General features: G+C 43.2%; 1 protein-coding gene across 2 annotated transcripts in view; it reads left to right on the top strand.

Moving 5' to 3' along the window:
- The window catches only part of trrap (transformation/transcription domain-associated protein), a 76,878-nt gene that overhangs the window by 40,487 nt on the left and 15,952 nt on the right, over nt 1–20,439 (top strand). For both annotated transcript variants that reach the window (XM_070990154.1, XM_070990155.1), the window contains 15 exons: nt 422–635; nt 884–1,063; nt 1,366–1,512; nt 1,845–1,964; nt 3,390–3,677; nt 4,017–4,154; nt 4,452–4,564; nt 5,416–5,551; nt 7,769–7,960; nt 10,447–10,642; nt 11,407–11,525; nt 11,676–11,822; nt 13,061–13,161; nt 15,142–15,343; nt 16,865–17,026. In XM_070990154.1, the coding sequence (XP_070846255.1) occupies nt 422–635; nt 884–1,063; nt 1,366–1,512; nt 1,845–1,964; nt 3,390–3,677; nt 4,017–4,154; nt 4,452–4,564; nt 5,416–5,551; nt 7,769–7,960; nt 10,447–10,642; nt 11,407–11,525; nt 11,676–11,822; nt 13,061–13,161; nt 15,142–15,343; nt 16,865–17,026 (2,455 nt within the window). The remainder of the gene's footprint in view (nt 1–421; nt 636–883; nt 1,064–1,365; nt 1,513–1,844; nt 1,965–3,389; nt 3,678–4,016; nt 4,155–4,451; nt 4,565–5,415; nt 5,552–7,768; nt 7,961–10,446; nt 10,643–11,406; nt 11,526–11,675; nt 11,823–13,060; nt 13,162–15,141; nt 15,344–16,864; nt 17,027–20,439) is intronic.

Genomic DNA, 20,439 nt, shown 5'->3' on the forward strand with positions numbered 1-20,439 from the left:
GATAACAATATGCAGCTCAGAGGCAGAGAATTCGAAGTGAGGATTTTTATTATCTCCAGATTGCTCAAGGAACATGAGTATTTTCATGAGTATTTAGTTGACGGCTTCCGAACTGAACTGAATCAGCTGATGTACTCTCAACAAAAACTGAATATGATAAGCTTTAGAAATGTGGATGGTGCAGGTTTTGCCATTTTTCTGTTATTTCAGTGTGTATTCTGTTGTTTTTGTGAGATACTGTGACTTGTGTCACAGTTGTCTCACTGTACCTTTGGCTCTTGCTTTACAACAGATGTTCAAGCGAGTTAAAATATTTTTAATATCAACAAAACGCCTGTGTTGTACCTTCATAAATCATGTTTGTAAAAGAGCTAGCATGCAAGCTCTGTCAAATAAACCATTTGTCCGTCACATTGTACAGGGATGAGAGCCTTTCAGGAAGCGACATCACATCTAAGTTGGAGCCTGCCTTCCTCTCAGGCCTGCGCTGCACTCAGCCACTGATCAGAGCCAAGTTCTTTGAGGTGTTTGACGCCTCCATGAAGCGTCGCGTCTATGAGAGGCTGCTCTACATCTGCTGCTCTCAGAACTGGGAGGCCATGGGCAGCCACTTCTGGATCAAACAGTGCATAGAGGTAAAAAAAAAAAAAAATGCTGCCTCTGATCTTTCACTAGAATGTATTGTTGACACAGGAAACAAGTCAGCTAGCCTCTCGACACGTCTGTCGCTTGTCATTTACTGTCACTGATAGCATTTTGCACTTGTTGGTCTGTGTGTGTGTGTGTGTGTGTGTGTGTGTGTGTGTGTGTGTGTGTGTGTGTGTGTGTGTGTGTGTGTGTGTGTGTGTGTGTGTGTGTGTGTGCGGGCATGGTTGTTTGATAGCTGCTGCTGGCAGTGTGTGAACGGAACACCATCATCGGCACCAGCTGCCAGGGATCCATGCTGCCGTCTATCACTAACGTCATCAACCTGGCCGACAGCCATGACCGTGCTGCCTTCGCCATGGCAACGCATGTCAAGCAGGAGCCGCGTGAGAGAGAGAACAGTGAGACCAAGGAGGAGGTAGGATACACACACGCTAACACACACACACACTAACACACACACACACCAGAATGGATAAAGAGGCATACTTTGTCACATAATTTCGCACATTATCCCATCAGAGATGTTCTATGCTGTGGTCCTGAGAAAACATTACAGCTCCGCTAATTGGCTTGCACTTTGTCTGACTTTTAAAATGAACGTCTGCTCTCATTTGCCACCCATTACCTATCCTGTTAATGCTTAATGTCATAACATGGCCTTTAAAAACAGTGTCCTGTCCAACGTGTTTGCGTCTCTTCTCTTGCGATCTGTGGCAGGATGTGGAGATAGATATAGAGTTAGCACCAGGCGACCAGACGGCCATCCCTAAGAGTAAGGAGCAGGCGGAGAGAGACGCAGGCAACCAACTGCACATGCTTACAAACCGCCATGACAAGTTTCTTGACTCACTACGGGAGGTTAAGGTAAGGTTGGTCCTTTTGAAGCCAGCATGTCTGTCCTTCAGTTCAGAGCGCTGAGGGGTTTGACAAAGCTGAGAGGATGATACATCTAACTATTATGTTGAATACTCAAAATTGCCCACGCAGTGTTTGAGATGTTGAACTTCATCATAATTGTAAAACATTTTCCATCCTCTGTACTGTGTAGATGTTTTTTATTATCCAGAGTGATTTTTATTTAAGCTATAAAATCAAGAATCCAGGAAATCAGCAGTACGCTTGAGTCCTGAAGACAAGGATTAAGAGCTACTGCCTTGTTGAGTCAGTATCTATTGTTTTTCTCTGCTTTGTGTTAGACGGGGGCACTTCTGAATGCTCTGGTCCAGCTTTGTCACATCTCCACGCCGCTGGCTGAGCGGACCTGGGTTCAGCTCTTCCCTCGCCTCTGGAAGATCCTCTCTGACAGGCAGCAGCATGTGAGTAGATCTTACTGGACTCTATCTAGTTACACCCAGAGCAAAGATTCACAGAACAAAGGTAACTTCAGTTTTTTATGTTTTAGTTTGTAATGAGTACAATTGTTGTGGTGATCCAAAATGACTGCTTAGTAACAGTTAAAATACAAATCATAAACACAGGCGCACACTTATCTCGACTCTCCTCTTCTGTAAAAACACAAACACATATACACACATCCTGTCCCTCAATCCTTTTCTGTATCGTATCAGTGACGTTAGCAAGCAGACTGTAACTCTGACCTTGGCCATCCCATTTCTGTCTCAAAATGTGCAATTTCACTTAATGAGGACAGATTCATTTATGCTAAATATGGAAACGAGAAAGCTGAAGGAGGAAAGCTCTAATGAGTTTAATGAACCGGATGCATATAGAGTATTTTGAGACTTGTTGAAAGGCCTTGATTTGAAGTGATTGAGCTCTTAAACATCTGAAAGATGCAGTCAAAAGAAAGAGGGCTTCAGAATGATATTTTCTTCCTGTGACAGGCATGAAGTCACAAATATGTCATATGTGTTTATTCTGATGCCCGCCTCAGCTCTGCGTTTCATGACACCATATCAATTTATGGGGAAAATGGAGCCATCACTGCCACTCAGACTTTATATATCTGGGTTGATTATTACATGGGAATGATGGAAAAGCAAATTCCTCTTTGCATGGAATATTACTTCTGTTCACATATCGGCCTTCTCCAACACCGGCCTAATTACAGTGACCATCAAGGCATTAATTATTCCATTCTGTCAACGGGCAGTGAAAATTATATTCATTACCAATACATCATTTATTTCTGAGTGTGTGTCAGTCATGATTATCAGAGCAGTAACTCCACGGTCACATTCAAAGTTGGTTCTGTGAGCAGTCAGAGAGGCTCTGATTGCATAGCGGCCCAGTGCAGATCAACCAAGCACATTATGTCTCATTTATTTAATTATTTTTTTTATAAATGTCACATTACCTTGAATAAAATGACATAAAATTGCTACATAGTTTACATTAATTGAAAATTAGTGAATATTAACAGGGTAATCGCTCCCATGATAAATAATATTTTCCAATATGGACTATTTGTACATATACATCTATATAATCCCAACTTTCTAATTGTATTAAAAAAATCCCTTTTGCTCATTTCTTGCTCATTTCTGCAGACATTAATGGATTCGATGATGTGTTGATTCTGTTTCTTGTGATCCCTTTCCAACCCTCTCACCTGTTTCTCTTACCTCTCTTCCAGTTTCTTAACAGCTCTCTTTTACTGGAAAAAGGCATCATGTTGTGCCACATACATGCAACAGAATGCTTTTGTCAATACACTGTATCAGTGCACTGCTGCTCAGGTGTAACTTTGTAGTTTGACGAGCTCTTTCTCTCCTCTCCAGGCCTTGTCAGGAGAAATGAGTCCTTTCCTGTGCAGTGGCAGCCACCAGGCCCAGAGGGACTGCCAGCCCAGTGCCCTAAACTGCTTCGTGGAGGCTATGTCCCAGTGTGTGCCTCCGATTCCCATCCGCCCCTGTGTGCTGAAGTACTTGGGCAAGACACACAACCTCTGGCTACGCTCCACTCTGATGCTGGAGCAGCAGGCCTTTGAGAAGGGCCTCAGCCTGCACAGCAAACCCAAACAGAGCACTGAGTTCTATGAACAGGAGAGCATCACCCCACCTCAACAGGTAATGTGTGTTTTTAGGGTGGAGTTAGCAATATTATTTTTCTTATGACTGATCAAAGACCTTTTTTATTTCAGATAGTTTCCAAAAAATTTTTTTTAATTTATAATCTTTGTACAATGTAGTGATTCTTCCTTTTTGTCAGGAAAAGAAAAGCCTCAGAAACAGAATACAGGGTTGTGGTTAGCTTCTTTAAACTGCTTCTTTAAACTTTAAACTCATATGTGTTGCATCCGCATGTGTAAAGTTAAATCTGCCTCTTAGCATGTTTGAACTGGACTCATTAGCAAAGCTGCTCTCGTTCAAATGTACTGTCATTCAATTTGGCCAATTTCTCTATAGGAGATTTTGGACTCCCTGGCTGAGCTCTACTCTCTGCTCCAAGAGGAGGACATGTGGGCCGGCCTGTGGCAGAAGAGGTGCAAGTTTCCAGAGACTGCCACAGCCATTGCCTATGAGCAGCATGGCTTCTTTGAACAGGTGAGAGAAAGCACACGGGCCACTTTCAAATGTATGTATGACCTCAGTATGCATGATTCCATGTGTATACCACCCCCATGATTATTTAACGTCACAGTCATTTGCACTCTGTAATTTGTGCTGCAGGTAAATTGTATTACATTTTACGGAGAAGTGTTATTAATATTTTGTCCATCCTGCGTATATCAGTGAGGAGAGACAAAATGTTACAAGTTGGAACGATGCAGACATGTTTCACTAATTATCATTTCACTAGCCTCAAACAGCTTGTACTGAAAATGCCATGTGTCTGCTCAGGCCCAAGAAAGCTACGAGAAAGCCATGGAGAAGGCTAGAAAAGAGCACGAGAGGAGCAACGTCTCCCCAGCCATCTTTCCTGAGTACCAGCTCTGGGAGGACCACTGGATACGGTAAGATCTCTGGAATAGAAAGGATGCTGTCATCCCAGAAGACGTTCTGTCCTACACATCAAGAGAGCCAGCAGAGCACAAAACCATAGTGGATTTTTACTTTAATGCCGTCATATATATACTGTGCTCCACTGATTGTATAAACCAGATAACAGTTTTTCCATTCATCGCTCAGATCACACAGGAGGGCATTCCCTATCAATGCTTGAAGAATTTAATGAGCTAACTGAATTTATGTTATGATACGTATTTTTTTTCCTGTATAAATTTGTCACCTTTTTCTTTGCAGGCCTAGGTGTAATTGTCATTCATATATGTGGCATAGGTGCTTTTAATGGGAAAATATATATCTGCCAGAAGGGAAATTTCCATCAAGTCGATTTTATTTGTGATCTATCCGAATTAAATGACTTCTTGATAACAACTTGCTGCAGTCGAGAATGACCAGCATGCCTGCCTGCAGGACCAAACGACCCTCCCAGTTGTATTTAGGTTTTGTAATTTAATTTTACCTCAAATATTCGGCTTATTCTACCATGCAAATCATTCGTAAAATCAAAGGGAGACACACAGCAATATGGGAGAGAGTAAAAAACCCCAAGTGGCTATGTCCATTTTCAAAACCCAGAGTGAATTTTAAGCTATAATTATAAACTATAATTATAAACATTGAATTTTTAGCCAGGCACACCTCCCACAGTGACAGCTCTGAATGATGCACGGTGGTTTGGACGAATAAAAAAAGATAAATTTTATGGCTAAAACCTTAATTTGCACTGCAGCGGCACGTTTAAAACACTAATCTGTTTAAAGTTGCCTAAGTGTTTCATCTCCCCTGTCTTTATGTCCAGCTGCTCTAAGGAATTGAACCAGTGGGAGCCGTTGACGGAGTACGGCCAATCTAAAGGCCACTCGAACCCTTATCTCATGCTCGAGTGTGCTTGGAGGGTTTCCAATTGGGCTGCCATGAAGGAGGCTCTGGTACAGGTGAGCAGTGCGCGGCCACCATGTAAAAATGTATTCATCCATGGATTTCGACACATAAACACACCCACACGTGCACTCTCATTGTCTTCTAAAGGTTGCAGTAACCCCCAACAGTTTGACAGAAAATAGAAACTATAACCGCAAGTTCTCACTAATGCAGTCACAGACACAGTGGAGCCTCTTGGCTTGAACCTGGTGAACCGGAGATGCGGCTCTATTTTTTCCATCATAGTCCTGGTTTCCGGTACAGTGCTGTAGCCCAGGCGTCGTGTCAGTGTGACGAATAGTTACTTGATACTGGGACCGTCCAGCCACTCCACGACCCCACACCCCCGGGGAGAAGGTGAGAGCTGGCCGTAAAGCTGTGGAAATGAAGTTCAGCTGTTTGGCCTGTTAATTTATTGGCCTCATGTTTCCTAAAACAAAGTGTAGACGGGTGGCGAGCGCGTGATAGTACCTGACAGATAACAAATACTCCTGCTTTGCTCTTTCAAGGAGACTTGGAACCAATCCATTGAGCCGCTCTGTCCTAAGGTGACACCTAATTAAATTGTCTGGATGGCAGCACCAACTCCGCTATATCCCTTCCTCTGTGTTTCATTCCTTCCCTCCTCTGTGTGCCCATTTCTCTTTCTTTTGTCTCTTACTTCTCCAACTTCTCTTCTGTACTTGGTTTTCTTTTTGTTGTTACTAACCCTCTTTACTTCCACTTCCACCTCCATCTCTTCATCCCTCGCACCGCAGCTCTGGTTTTAGCGGCTAATATTTACGACAGCTATGCGTGTGAATAATTACCCCGGCATCTGCTGCAGGGTGATTTGTTTTATGGTGGAGGAGAGAAGCAAGGCTTTCTGCTGCCTGCCTGCCCACTGCTCACCACCTCACAGGCGAAGTCCAAATGTCCCCACTTTCAATTAAAGCTGGCTCTTGATAAGGGCGGCCCTGTCTCCAGGATATTCATCAAGTGTCACACCCTGATAAGTGCGCTTTGACCGATCACTGTAATTTTCTCCAACATCAGAAGAGCTTACACAAATACACACCTTGGCTCTCTCACTCTCATGCCTTTTTCACATTTCCCCCTTTTTGGTCTTCTCTCATTCCGTCTTTCTCTCACTCACTTATAAACACACAGCAGCAAACCGTGGGTTTGATGTAGCAGCCTCCCCAGGGCTGTTGTTTGTTTTAGTGCTAATGCACTCAGTGTTTTAATCAATAGCAGGGCCTTTTCCTCTCCTCCGCTTCCATGTCAGACTCGTCAGGTTGATTAGTCATTAGTACCAAAGTCTTACTGAAACTGTTTGGAGAATGAATTGGAAACAGTATTGTTGTGTATTTGTCCAAGTACTAAATTAAACAAGGAAGGTGTCATAGGCCCTTTCCCCTCAGATGTTTACATTTAATAAAACTGCCAAAGTCCCGACTCGTTTAAGAGTGTGCTATCCTGTTTAACATCACAGGGACAAACACAGAAAAACAACATGCCACATACACCAACTGTGTACCCGTTTCTAGAGAATATCACCAAGTCCAAATTTATTCTATCAACTTGATTTATTTCAGCCGCAACAACTTGCTGCTGTCTATCAGCTGCTCCCAGAAGAAAAATGCAAGACTACTGCAAAGTATTGTTTTGCATGCAAAGATCGAGATGTTGAACTCTAACATCAGTCAGTGTTACCGTGGACATATCTTTCTTTCTCTGCAGGCACACTGAGAATATAAACAGTGCATTCTGTATTATTACCTTAAACTAGATATATGTTGAGGAGATTGGCAGCCCTCTTAATATTTTACCTTTTTAATATTTTACCTCAGCATTTTATTCTGTGCGCTGCCGTATGGATTTTGCAGGAAAACAGATGGATTTCTTCACAACATAAGAGCACGATGAAGCTGTTTTCCAGGGAAACCACAAGTAAAGCCCGACTGTGACGTGAAATGGCTGAATAAGTAAAAGACTGATGGAAGAAACAAAGTGCTTCACATTTATGCTCTTCAGGGAAACTAGCAAAACTTGGAATGCAGATATTAAAACCACTGCTGTCATGATGTCATATTTGTATTGTAGTAATACCAAGGTACACCACTTCATTTGACAGTAGTATATTGAGTCCTTTAAGCCTTTTTTTAATCAATAATAGCTAATTTTTTTTGCCTACAGCCTCTTGCTACTATAAATTAGTGCTGACACATGGAAATTGTGTGAATTTCCAGGTGGAGCTGAGCTGTCCTAAGGAGATGGCATGGAAGGTGAACATGCATCGTGGCTACCTGGCCATCTGCCACCCAGAGGAGCAGCAGCTCAACTTCATAGAGCGGCTGGTGGAGATGGCTTCCAGCCTGGCCATCCGCGAGTGGAGGAGGCTGCCGCACATCGTTTCCCACGTGCACACTCCGCTGCTGCAGGTCAGTGAAATGCATGACAAGGTTTTTTTTTTCTTCTTCTGCTGAAAGGCTGCATTAGACTGACATGGCAGTCAGGAAGCCAGGAAGAGTGTTGAGGGGAAGTCAGTTTATTGTGATAAGCACTTGAAGAGATGCGTGTCAAGAGATCATCAGTAGCCCAGAGACGTCGTGTTGTTGAGTAACTGCTGATAATGGCCTCTATCTCCCTCTCTCACTCCATTTTGTAAAATTGAGATAGATGATTAAAAAAAAAGTCAAAAAAACCTTTAAGCCTCTTTGATTCCACCACCAGAGATTACAATAGACGGCCAAAGATGAAAATGGAGAAAAGAGGAGAGACTAAGGCAGAGGAAATTGAAAAAAGGTAGAGAGTGAACAGAATAGAGCGAACACGGGGAGAAAGAGAGAGAAGAAAGAGAGGAGGGAAGAGAGTTAGTTTAGAATGGCTGTAATTACTTCGCTGCCATCAGATACCATTTGATTAAATACCTGCAGCAGAATTACATTTACATGATGAATGGGACCCTCTGAATGAAGGTTAGAAATGGGCCATCAGCTGATATTAACAGATAATTGTGAAAAATATTGTATTGCCTAATTTATTTTGTTTTGGGAGATTTGATTTTCGGAGTGGGGGGGTTAAGTCTTCAGCACGGCTCTGATTCACTACATTTATCTTTTCAAAATGGGTATTTGAATTGGGTGACTATGTTCTTTGTTATTGCGCGTGTGTACGTGCATTTTGTGGCGTGCGTGTGCTCGCATATGTGCAGTCCAATTATTTACCCTAGCCGAGGGAAAACAAGCTATTTATTCCTCTGCCCAGCCAAGCGGCCTGTTGTAAATCTCCATTCCAAACTCTATATCTCATATTCACGACTCCATGAGCCTTGGAGAATGAGAAGCCCAGACTCTGCAAATACAGTAGGGCTCAAATACCATTTGAATCAAGTTATCATCAAATCCCAGCTCTTAGCAGTGACCGACGATCAATGGATTATCACCCACGCTATCGATTATGAGGGCTGACATTAATATTGATTGATGAGTAGTTATAATGGAATGATTGATTATATGTTCGCAAAGCAGCTTTGGGCCAATCAATGAGGCTCTTTTTTTTTTTTCCGTTTTCACGGAATGAGATAGAAGCTCTCGCTCATCATTTTCACATTTTCCCATCTCCCCGTCCTTTTTTTCTGTGCCACATCAGAGCAGATTAGCTATCGAAGTGATGTTAGAAGACATAATGATTTTCCCCATAAAATTATTATGCTGGCATAAAAAAAATATTGCCAAACTCCATTTCTAATGCAAATATTGTGTGTGTGTTTGTTCCTGTGGCATTTTCATCCAATGCAGAATCCCAAGTTTTTACTTTTATCACATTGGCCCAAGAAATGGAAATACAACTCAAACTGAGTCAAACGTCAGCAGTAATGTCTGTTAATATTTTACTACAAGAGGCTCTGAGAAGGCGTTGCGTTTCGTCAGACCTGAGTTAGAGATAGTCAGCTCTGGCTGTCTGTAGAGGTAAATGTGTTCCGCCCCTTTGATCCATCTCCTCTGTGGAGGCTTTCAGGCCCTGGGATTGTTGAGGAAGCCACTGACCTAGATGAGAGCGGCCCCAGCATTGTCTTTTGTCATCATATCTGTCAATAGCCCTCTTTTAATGCTTCCTCACCCTCTGTTTTTCTTTCCATCACCTTACATCTGGTCCTTCCATCTATCCCCTGATCCTTGTTCTCTTTCCTCCTCTTAACTAAAACCTTGTCTCCGAACACTCAGTATCCACTTTCTAACCATGTTATCACCCTATCCTCTTACTGTTTTAACTTTCTTTTCATTGAAATTATTTTGATATTTTGGGGATTTTCCTCTTCATTGACCTTGTGCAGTACATCACACACTGAAGGCAACAAGAAATAATGGGAGAGAGATGAGGCAGAAATGCACAAGACATTTTGGATGGCTCAGTGCACTAAAATACTTATTATGCATGTTAAAACACCCTACAGCAAGAAAAGCTTAAACGTGTGTTTGGTTCTGGAGAATCAACAGAGCACGGAAAGAAATTAAACAATTTACATGAGATTTCTTAAACTTTAAAAAGTGAGTCGTTGATTGACGGCAGATGGGCACCGTGTGGGTAATACACTGCAAACTAAATGGGAATTTTGGCTCGTAGCATACATTTGTTGAGTTGTGTAGACAGAATATTAACAAGATTAAGTGCATCTGGTGTGCTGTCTGGACCAAATCTTTGAAGCAGGCTGTAGAGCAGGCCTGGGAACAAAAAAATGTCAACTTTAAACAAAAAATGTTCGACGTTCGCAGGCGTGAGAATCCTTTGCCATTTGGCTGCTGCTTCAGCTCCGCCACCATAAAAGTTTGAAGAGCCAGAGTAAAGTGAGAAACTTGTGATACTGTGTGGAAGATACAGAAAAAAGGTCGAGAGCAGATTTCTTTACTTTGAATTTCTCCCCCAGGCGGCACAGCAGATCATTGAGCTGCAAGAAGCGGCCCAAATTAATGCAGGGCTTCAGCCAGCTAACCTGGGCCGCAACACCAGCCTCCACGACATGAAGACTGTAGTGAAAACCTGGAGGAACCGACTGCCCATAGTTTCTGATGACCTGTCCCACTGGAGCAGCATCTTCATGTGGCGCCAGCACCACTACCAAGGTAGGACACGCGCTCCCACAGACGCAGCGCTGCCTGTCAAGTTTGACACCAGTGATGTTGAAACATATTTTTATGTTTACGTGCAGGACTTTTTACACATTGGATGAGTATTGCAGGGTGCAACTCTCATGCAGACACACTCTCAGATTGCCTCTTAGGTCTCAGCTAGTTCCAGGAAGGGGTCTTCTTTTAAAGGCCACGATGTGCAGAACCCCCTTAGGGTGTCTGTACATTTCCAAATGTCACCTCGCTAGAGGACTCTCTCTCTCTCACTCCAGGACACAACACACAGACACACACACACACACACACACACACACACACACATATTTACCTTGCTCTGTGCTCAGTTCTCTCCTGCGGTGACTTTGAAACCATTCGGAGAAGCAGCCACTGCAAAATGTGATGTCTCAAGCAACTTGAGCTCCAACTCGCACTGTGAGGCACTGAAATAATGATAGCTCTGGTTCTGCTGCACTATGCCAATAAAATCCACTTCATTTCTGTGTGACAGCCTTCAAACTTATGTTGAAGTGAAATGGAATTTTCTTGATGAAATTCATCAGCATGGCCCATTTACTGTTCAATACGTTTAGTGTCCCCAGTGCCCTCCTCTGCTTTATGACAGCAGAGCTTTCAGAGTGCTGGAAGATCCCCAATGTTCACACTACTCTAAGCCATCCTCTTTTTTGCTTACTTCTTCAAATATGACACTTTTCTAAAGAGAAAAGCCATGTCCGTTACTGTTTCGTCTCTGTCCGCAGCCATAGTGACGGCGTATGAGACAAACACACAGCATGATCCAAACAACAACAATGCCATGCTGGGAGTTCATGCCTCGGCCTCTGCTATCATTCAGTATGGCAAGATAGGACGCAAACAGGTACTTGTTTATTCGTATAAGTCCTTTTCAAATTCCAAATAAGTGTGAATCAACAAATGACAATAAGTTCAACTTATTGTTGGTGTTTTTCCCAGATTTTTTCCTTTTTAATTGTGTTTGTCAAACCCCATCGTGCCATTGTGTCTCTAGGGTTTGGTGAATGTGGCTCTGGACATCCTGAGTCGTATTCACACCATCCCCACAGTGCCCATCGTTGACTGCTTCCAGAAGATCAGACAGCAGGTCAAATGTTATTTGCAGTTGGCTGGTGTCATGGGCAAGAATGAGTGCATGCAGGTAAGCTGGAACGTGACCTCTCTTTATTTTCTTTATATTGGCTGATATCATAAATTACAAGTCTGTACCACGCGCCACCCTCCTTTACTATATTTCAAATAGGAGAGTAACTAAGACTGATTTATTTATTTGATGCATGCACAAAATATTGTTCCATATGTAAGCATTAACGCACCTGTCTCTTCTTGTACCCCCATTTCTTTGATGTTTTTGTTATTTATTCAGAAAATGAAAACTTGAAAGCAAGTGTGCTATTACTTTAAAGTTTCACCAATAGTCACACTTAATGGTATAATCTCAGTACACTGGAGCCTCAGGATTGTTGTGTGTCTCTGCCCATAATGAATAATATGTTATGTAAGTGTGTTAACGAGTGTGTTTGTCATGTTCAAACTCACTCACGGTTTTATGAGCAAACACGTACATTTTTATGTGAGCGTGTAAGTAACTTGTGAAATATTTTATTGGCAAAACCGCTGTCTAGAAAAAGCAAAACTCATTTAGTTTGTACAATCTAATTATGTGTCATCAAAACATGATAGATGTATCGTACCGTGTGACACCTGCACCTTAATGCGGCACAGCTGCACGAGATTTGGACCGTGGTAATGCATCCTCCAGTTTGGAATAAACCAGCCTCTACCGAAGAACAACACATCTGATGCATTTAGTGTGATTTAGACACTTGGGTTGATATTTCTTAGTGGTAGCTGGAGGCGCAGTTAGCAGGGAAAGAATGGGAAAAGTAGTAAGAGCAAGAAGTGTTTGCGGTGGCTCGAGGTGACAAGTTATAGCGGTGAGACTTATAAGAGAGTGTAACTCAGGAGCTTGCTCTTAAGCCCATGGAGTACTCTGATTAATAGAAGCAGTTCAGCACACCACAAGTCATTAAAAGTGCCAGTAGACACTCTTCTCTCTCTTTCTTTCTCTCTTCTATCTCATCTCTTCTGGTTCTCCCCGTCTCTCTCTCCCGCTACACATCGTTTGTCACAGCAGTACATAGGGGACACCTAATCAGAGGCTCACCATAATGGAAGTTTAGCTCCCTTAACACCTCTTTTCTTACTTCTTAATGAACACCAAGCAGTTTGTTTGTTTTTCACCTGTGATTATGGCCCTGTCTAAAACAGAATGGCGTAGTATCTTTGTTCGACTCCTCTCGCTAGCGTCCATGAAAGTTTCTTTACTGCACTTTGGTTTGAAGTTAAACCTGTGCTGCTCTCTTCCCCATCTCACAGGGCTTGGAGGTGATAGAGTCGACCAACCTGAAGTACTTCACCAAGGAGATGACAGCTGAGTTCTATGCTCTAAAGGGCATGTTCCTGGCTCAAATCAACAAGTATGTCTTTCAAGGCTCCAGCTGTCTGGAGTTTGCCGCTTTTTCCTTGTTGTTTTTGACAGTCTGAATCCGTCCTTCTGTCTGTCACTGTCTTCCAATTGTTCATTATCACATTTTCCCCAAACTGCTTAAGTGGTCCCTTAACTCTGCGTGGGTGTTTTATCCCATCAGGGCATGGCAGTCATATTTAATCGCCACTTCTCGCCTCAAAAGCTGACGCACCTCTGAGATTATGTTACTATGTTACCCCTGTGACATGGCTTAGATATTAATGTACATCTGTGTCATCAGTTTGTGGCTGTGTCAGTAATGTGTTTTTAGCTGCAGGGATTGCCTTCGGAGCATGCAACTGCTCTCTCCATGCTTTGCTGGGTACCCAGAGCCAAACTCTTTAACACCCCTTCAGCGCCCCCATTTCAACCGTCATCTTTGACGTGACATGGCGTCCTGAGGGGTGAAAGACAAATTGAGGAAGGCTTATTAAATGTATATGCAGCTCAATAATTAACTCGAGGCAATTTGCAGGAATCTCTGGGATCAGCAGAACTTGCCTGCACCTCAGCAGGGTTTATTGCAATCATTAAGTTTCCCCTACACCGGGGGAGAATTAACAGCAGAGTGGGGGTTAGGGGTTGAGAGAGTCTTGGTGTGTGTGGGTGTGTGCGTGCGTGCATGTGCAGCCACATGTGCTAAGGATTTTGGGATCATTCAATTAAACGGGTGTCAGAGATTTGACAGTCTGCTGGGTGCCTGTGCTCCTGTTGAGCCGGGTAGGAGAAACTGTTAATGTACTTTAACACTGGCAAAGTGACTGAGGCAACCCCATTAAGTATTACTGGAGGGTCTTCGGCTCTGACTCCCATAGCAATCAAGATCCCATTTCTTAATCACATGCCAAAATGCCTTTTATAATAACACATTTTAATTGATTGGCTTGGGAGGCATTTCGCTGTAAGTAAGTGGGAGAGTAGTTTTGGAAGCACTACTAAAATGGAGGTCCATTTACCAACTGTAGCTCAGTAAGGCTTTTTCATTGACAGGCCTGTCTCGTTGTTTTGACTGCAGGGTGGCGCGTCTCGGGTGCCTCTTGCATCTTATTTATTAATCAAAGGCTGAAAGGTGTGTGAAAATTATTCAGACTACGTGCCAGCGAGCGGTTAGAAGCCGCTTGGCGCGGTGAAAACAGCTGATGATTCAGAATATATTTCCCTGTCAGCATAAATGGTGCAGTCAAAATGTGGGGCCCTGCCAGATTTCACCTGTCTATTTCCTTGCCTGCTGTTTAACAGTCTCTAAATCGAATGCTCAAAGTGTGACTGCTAGATTGCAGTAGCAGGATAAAAAAATCCCAAGGATTCTCAAGTTTATCAGCCTGCAGATTTCTCCAAGCTGTAGCACTGCTCTTCACGGTCAATGTATTTATATACAGATAAATATAGTCATTACATTGAGGTTTTTACCTTGCTGCTGCTCTGTCACTCCTGATAAAATAGAAAGATGTTAAGCTCATATGTTATCCAGTATTAAAGGGATTGATCCACACGGTATGATAGGGTTGGGTTCAACTTATATTACAATACAGAAAAAAAGCCTGAACCCTTGGTGACACTAATTCATGCTGGGTTAAATGCTTACTCTGGAATGCCAAAGGGAAAGGCCTTGAAGATTACAACAAATGAAATATGGTGCTTATTCATGTGTAGTACATAATTCAGAGTATGATCATCATAATCTGTTTCACACTTCAACCCCCCTCGCTCTCCCCACAAGTATTGCATCCATCTCCTTCAACCCCCCCCATGTCCCTCCCTGTTTCATATCTTTTTTTTTCCTTCTAGCTCCCCTTTCACTCACTCCCACTTCCTCTCCTTCCCCTCCAGCTTACCTCCCTCTGCTCACTTGCACTTGACAGCTCTGTGCTACCCCCAGTCCGTCCCTCCCTCTCTAACGCTCTTCGCCTTCCCTCCCTTCTTGTGCCAGGTCAGAGGAGGCCAATAAGGCTTTTTCGGCAGCGGTACAGATGCACGATGTCCTGGTGAAGGCCTGGGCCATGTGGGGCGACTACCTGGAGAACATCTTCGTCAAGGACCGCCAGCTCCACTTGGGAGTGTCCGCCATTACGTGCTACCTCCATGCCTGCCGCCACCAAAACGAGAGCAAGTCCCGCAAATACCTAGCAAAGGTGATGAGTGAAGTGGGGCGGCGGCTTTTTGTGTGATTATCCATGTTCAAGTGGGGTAGCAGAAATGTGAAGACATCTGGTGAAATGCTAATATCAGCAACATAATCACTGTTGTTAGCTAATCTCTTGCGCTCAGTTGTTTGCTGGCAAACACTCTTGCACCTGTCTCTGTAAAACCAGCAGCCTCAATCAGGCCTTTTTTCCGATGGGGCCGCTTCTCAGTCCTCAGCTTCCTGACCCCATCCTGCCCATATATTAAAGGTGCTGATGAGAAGAAAGGCATTCTTTTTTCCCCCTCTCAGACTCTGCCACGGTCTCAACCAGAGAGTAGTAATTTGATCGATTATAGCCCAGTGCAAGACAGTGTGAATGGGTTCCCACAGTAGATCGATGGGGGAGTGAAGGCCATCTTCTGGCACAGGGGGTTAACAAACTAATGGCCTCCCCTGACACTCCAATCTCATGACCCTCTATATGGACCGACCTTTCTCGAACAGTCAAACCAATGCTGCCATGCTCATTGCAGTTGAGTAAGCCCTGTGTGTGAGGTAAAGAGATGAACTCCTTGCTAACAAGCATCCCACCCTCTTACACAGACACACACGCTCATTCAGTACCCTCCAGTCCCTCCAGAGGTTAGCACAGAAAGACCTCTATATGCTCTCATAATGGGCAAAGGCCTGCTGTGTGCTGCCATACTGTTCTCAGGTCAGATGGTTCTCTATAGCAGAAAAAGCAGCAACGTCAAATCAGAAGATGACAGCACAAAATGCAAGATAATTATGACAGATTTAGGTAAATTCTTGGTAAGTTTTTGCCTCATTAAAAACACAAACTGGGTCTCTTTTTTTCTATATTTTATTAATGAACCAGAGGGGGTTGAGACTGTGAAAACTTAACTAAACTGCCCGCTGGGTCTCTGCTTTCAAGGAGCCACAGGAGATTAGATTAGAGAGATTCATCCTCAGTGTCAGGTTTGATAAATAATGAATATTGTCTTGCCACATCCAGTGTTAGCATTAAGCATTGCTATAGTTATTTGTTCTAATAATGGCTGCTAGTGGCTTCTCATTCCAATTAGATGCTTTTCTGGTGACCCCCCTGGTATTGTGCTGCCAAGCTTGGTTGGCAGTGCCTAGTCCTGATGGGTGAAGTGAGATGACCAGTCATTATCAGTAATTATACACAATATGTGTACTGGGGTAGGCTCACTGAAGAGAGCCGGGGGGTTAATATCTTCATCATAATGTAGATGCACACACAAGCACATCAGGGGAGGAGAGATCACCTCCGCCTTGGCTCAGCTTTGATCATATTAAGGATTGGCAGGATGTACTTGTTCTTTGCTCCTGCTGTGAACAGAGCCAGGGAAGCAGCAATGGTCCAGTTAATGATGGAGACCTCAGCTCTTGCTCCTCAGTGTCTAACAGTAGCTCCTTTATTGTGAATGGGATGTTTTAATGGGACTGCCTGGGCAGAATAACCATACTGTTGCATTTAAGTTTTTTTTTCTGTGTATAGGTTTTGTGGCTACTCAGCTTTGATGACAAGAACACCCTGGCAGATGCTGTGGACAAGTACTGCATTGGAGTCCCTCCCATCCAGTGGTTGGCATGGATACCGCAGCTCCTGACCTGCCTGGTTGGTTCAGAAGGCAAACCTCTGCTCAACCTAATCAGCCAGGTGAGGCCTTTTCAAAGCTCCCCATCCCAGATCCAGATCCCCACAGAACTTAAGCCAAAATCCACTTTATTTCTCTCATCAACTTTTTATCAATGACAGCATCTGTTTAAGGGTGACATCAGCTAATTTTACGATTCTATTTGAGCTTTAAAATCATCTCTTCCCTCCCCTCGTTCCTTTCTTGTTTTCTCTCCAGTTTCATGCCTGGATCTTTACTCCACCCATCAATCATTCACATTTTTTTTTCCTCTTGGCTTAATTCATCCATTTGGGGCAGCACATCTGGCTGATGTGTTAGCATTAGTGCTCATGCACGTCTGTCTAATCAAGATAAATTAACTGCATTCACGCCAAAGTGGCCTCTCTCCTGCTTTCTATTTACCAAATTAAGCATTCAGATTCTTTCACTGTCCCTTTTCCAGCAATTTACTGGCTTTCACTGGTCCCTGGTGAATTGGTTTTTAAATTATTTGTTCAAGAAATGATTATAAAGTTAATATCGTACGCATCCGCACTGCAGGAACAGAGCTAGTAATTAAAGCGAGGACTAATTTGCTTTGCTTAATGGAGTATTATTTCCGCACAATTTGAAGAGGGTGATCTTCAAAGAGTAGTCTGCTATAACAAACAGCCATCCTCTCTGCAGAGCAGGAACATTGTATAGAGGGTACGAGAGAAAGTGGAGGAGAAGAGTCAGGCTTTTGAAGTACAAGTGGATAGTATAGGAGATGGATGTAGTATGATGGAAAGACGGACAACGCGTGTGATGAAGTGATGACTTCTGGAATCCTTTCTGCTATTAAGTGTGCAGATAAAGAGGAAAAAATCCCACTGATGGTTTGTTGTTAAGCTCATTAACAAGCTGGCTTAATGCGAGTTAGCTGTTAAATAAAGGAACACAGCAGCAGAATCGTACTGAATCATTTGCATTCATGCATTATCATGCATTTTGATATAACCTGTTAATCTTTTAGGGTGTTTTGTCTGTCTGGAGGACCTTGAACAGGACACGTGCTTGTTACAAGGTTTAAAGTTGTGATCTCTTGGCTCAGTCACTTAAATCAGCACCTGCCTTTTGCATGTATATGAATGGATGTCACTATAGAGATTTTCCATCTCCGGAGATCCAGTCCTCCCTTTGCTGCATCGTCACCCTGAAGGGTAAAAGGTCAACGCCCTTTTTCTTCATCCCCTTTTTTATGTAAAGAGAAAACCACATTTTAATGCATAGCAGGCTTTGTCTCTGCCGCCTGCCTGAATTATTTAGAGTTTCTCTGCGGCGGCGGGATGTTTAAAAAACGTATGTTGAAATATTGATGAAGGTGAGGAGAAGAGCGCCTGGGGGCAGGCGGGAAGATGAATCAGAAGTTAACAGAGAATCTCAACACCTCTCCCCACACGTGCTCTCCCGCCATCCCTCGCTGCCTCCTCCTTGTCTGCCATTCGCCCTCTTCCCCTTGGCCCACCAAAGCTTTGCCAAAATATTACATTTCTTATCTTCCCATTAGTGGGCTGATCTCTGGTTCCTCCCCTTCCTCTCTTCTTTCCGTCCTCTTTCATCTTTAATGCTGCTGTTAGCTGCCACTTAGAACTCCCTCTTCCTGTTACCCCTGATTTTTCTTTTTGTGTAAAAGAGGATTGTGAAATTTACACATTTACTATATTATATATGTACATATATATATTATATACAATATATAAAGCTGGGAAATGTCAGAGATTAAGAGAGGGCACTGTGTAAATATTTGCAGAACACTGTATATGTATATGGTGTTTAACTATGCCCACATTGAACTTAATAAATCTTCCAAATACATATTGAGTTGACTTCACAGTTACAGGTAGTAAATAGAGCACATTTGTACAGATTTGCAGGAGGAGGAGGAGGAGGGGGAGGGAGGAATAACTTGTCATTTTCATGACTGAGGCTGTGGCTTTTTGTACTGGAAGCATTGTACAGACAGCTGTACTTTAGCCACAAAAGAGCGTTTAAGGCTTTTAGTGGTGGCCGAAGGTGCTCCATAGCTAAGTTACCTCACCACTGAGGAAGTGAAAAGTGTTTTCCGAGATGTAGTTCAATGTAATAATAGTTTTCATTTTTCCCTTTTGTATCGTCTCCAGGCTGTCCAGGCTTTAGAACTACAACAGCAGCAGCCACTTTCACCCGTTAGTTAATCCTATCTATCTCCCCTGCCTTGGTGCAGCCTTTACAGCACACTGCCGCTGACTCACCGACCATGTAGAGTTACGTGGATTGAGGGAGCTGAGTCTCCTGAACAAACTGAGACCCACCGGGATCTGGAAGAGCTCTTCCAGTAGTCCAGTCTAAGCAGAACTCCAGTATGTTCTAGTCAGCCATGGGCCAACCCATTCTCACCGGCAGCTTTACACTGGAGCTGGTTTTTGTGTAATCTTGATTTGTACAGTTTGAGAATCCCCCTGAAGACCTGGCCTAGATGTCAGAGGAATGTGGATGGAGTCAGTGAAAGCTGAAAGGGTCCAAAATCCATTTAGCCTGAGGCTGAATCAGAGAGAAAAGCATCTTCTCTTTCTTCCTCTAGTCCTCCTCTGTATCCCCCTCCACCAGCACCACCATCCATCCTCAACCCACTTTTACTGGTATTGAGCTCAGTTTGTTGTTGAGATGTGGAGGTATCCCTTTCTGCCCTGCAGACATATAGAGGGTCTAGAAGGGATCAAGTAGCTGTGTATTGCAGCCTAAGAAATTGTGCTCTGAGACCTGAGAGAACCTTGTGGTTTGGTCTTCTACCAGCATCCAGTGGGGCTAAAGCCAGGTTTATACTCTCTCCCACCAAGAAATTCAAGCAAAAATTTGTTTTGTTTTCTCGCCTATCACTATTGGAAGTGTTCAAAAAAGAAAACACAGTGAACAGAGCTTGTTTTACTTCAGCTTATAATTATAGAAAGTGGCAGAGCCCTGTTCTCGCCTCTGTAGGATTCGAGCGAGCTTTGTCACCGCTCGTGTTCTACCTTTAGGCACTCGCTTTGTACAGCCAGTGCTGGCCAAGCTGTGACACTGTGGTCGCCCTCTTATGTATTAGAATGACATTTAGTGACGAGTGCGGAATTGTTATTTTTGCCATATAAAGGAAAAAAATTTCATTTGTTCACGGCTTTTGCTGCATGTTCAAGACTTTATATAAGGTGCATGACAACATGAATGAATGATTAATGACGGAAACCTCCAGCAGGTGAATTTTCAGAAAAATATCTCACCAACTGTGCCGGTCAGGTAGCTTCCTTACTTTTTAAAACATCGATTTTCACTTCATTTCTTGGTTTAGTAGCAGACGTTTTCAGCGAATATACGATCTTGATTTCAGGGAAATGATCTAGCTTGGATGCAGAACTACAGTACAGGCTGTGTATCCACTGAACCTTCTGAATGAACT

This window comes from Chaetodon trifascialis, chromosome 21 (assembly GCF_039877785.1).
Source record: "Chaetodon trifascialis isolate fChaTrf1 chromosome 21, fChaTrf1.hap1, whole genome shotgun sequence".
NCBI lineage: Eukaryota > Metazoa > Chordata > Actinopteri > Chaetodontiformes > Chaetodontidae > Chaetodon > Chaetodon trifascialis.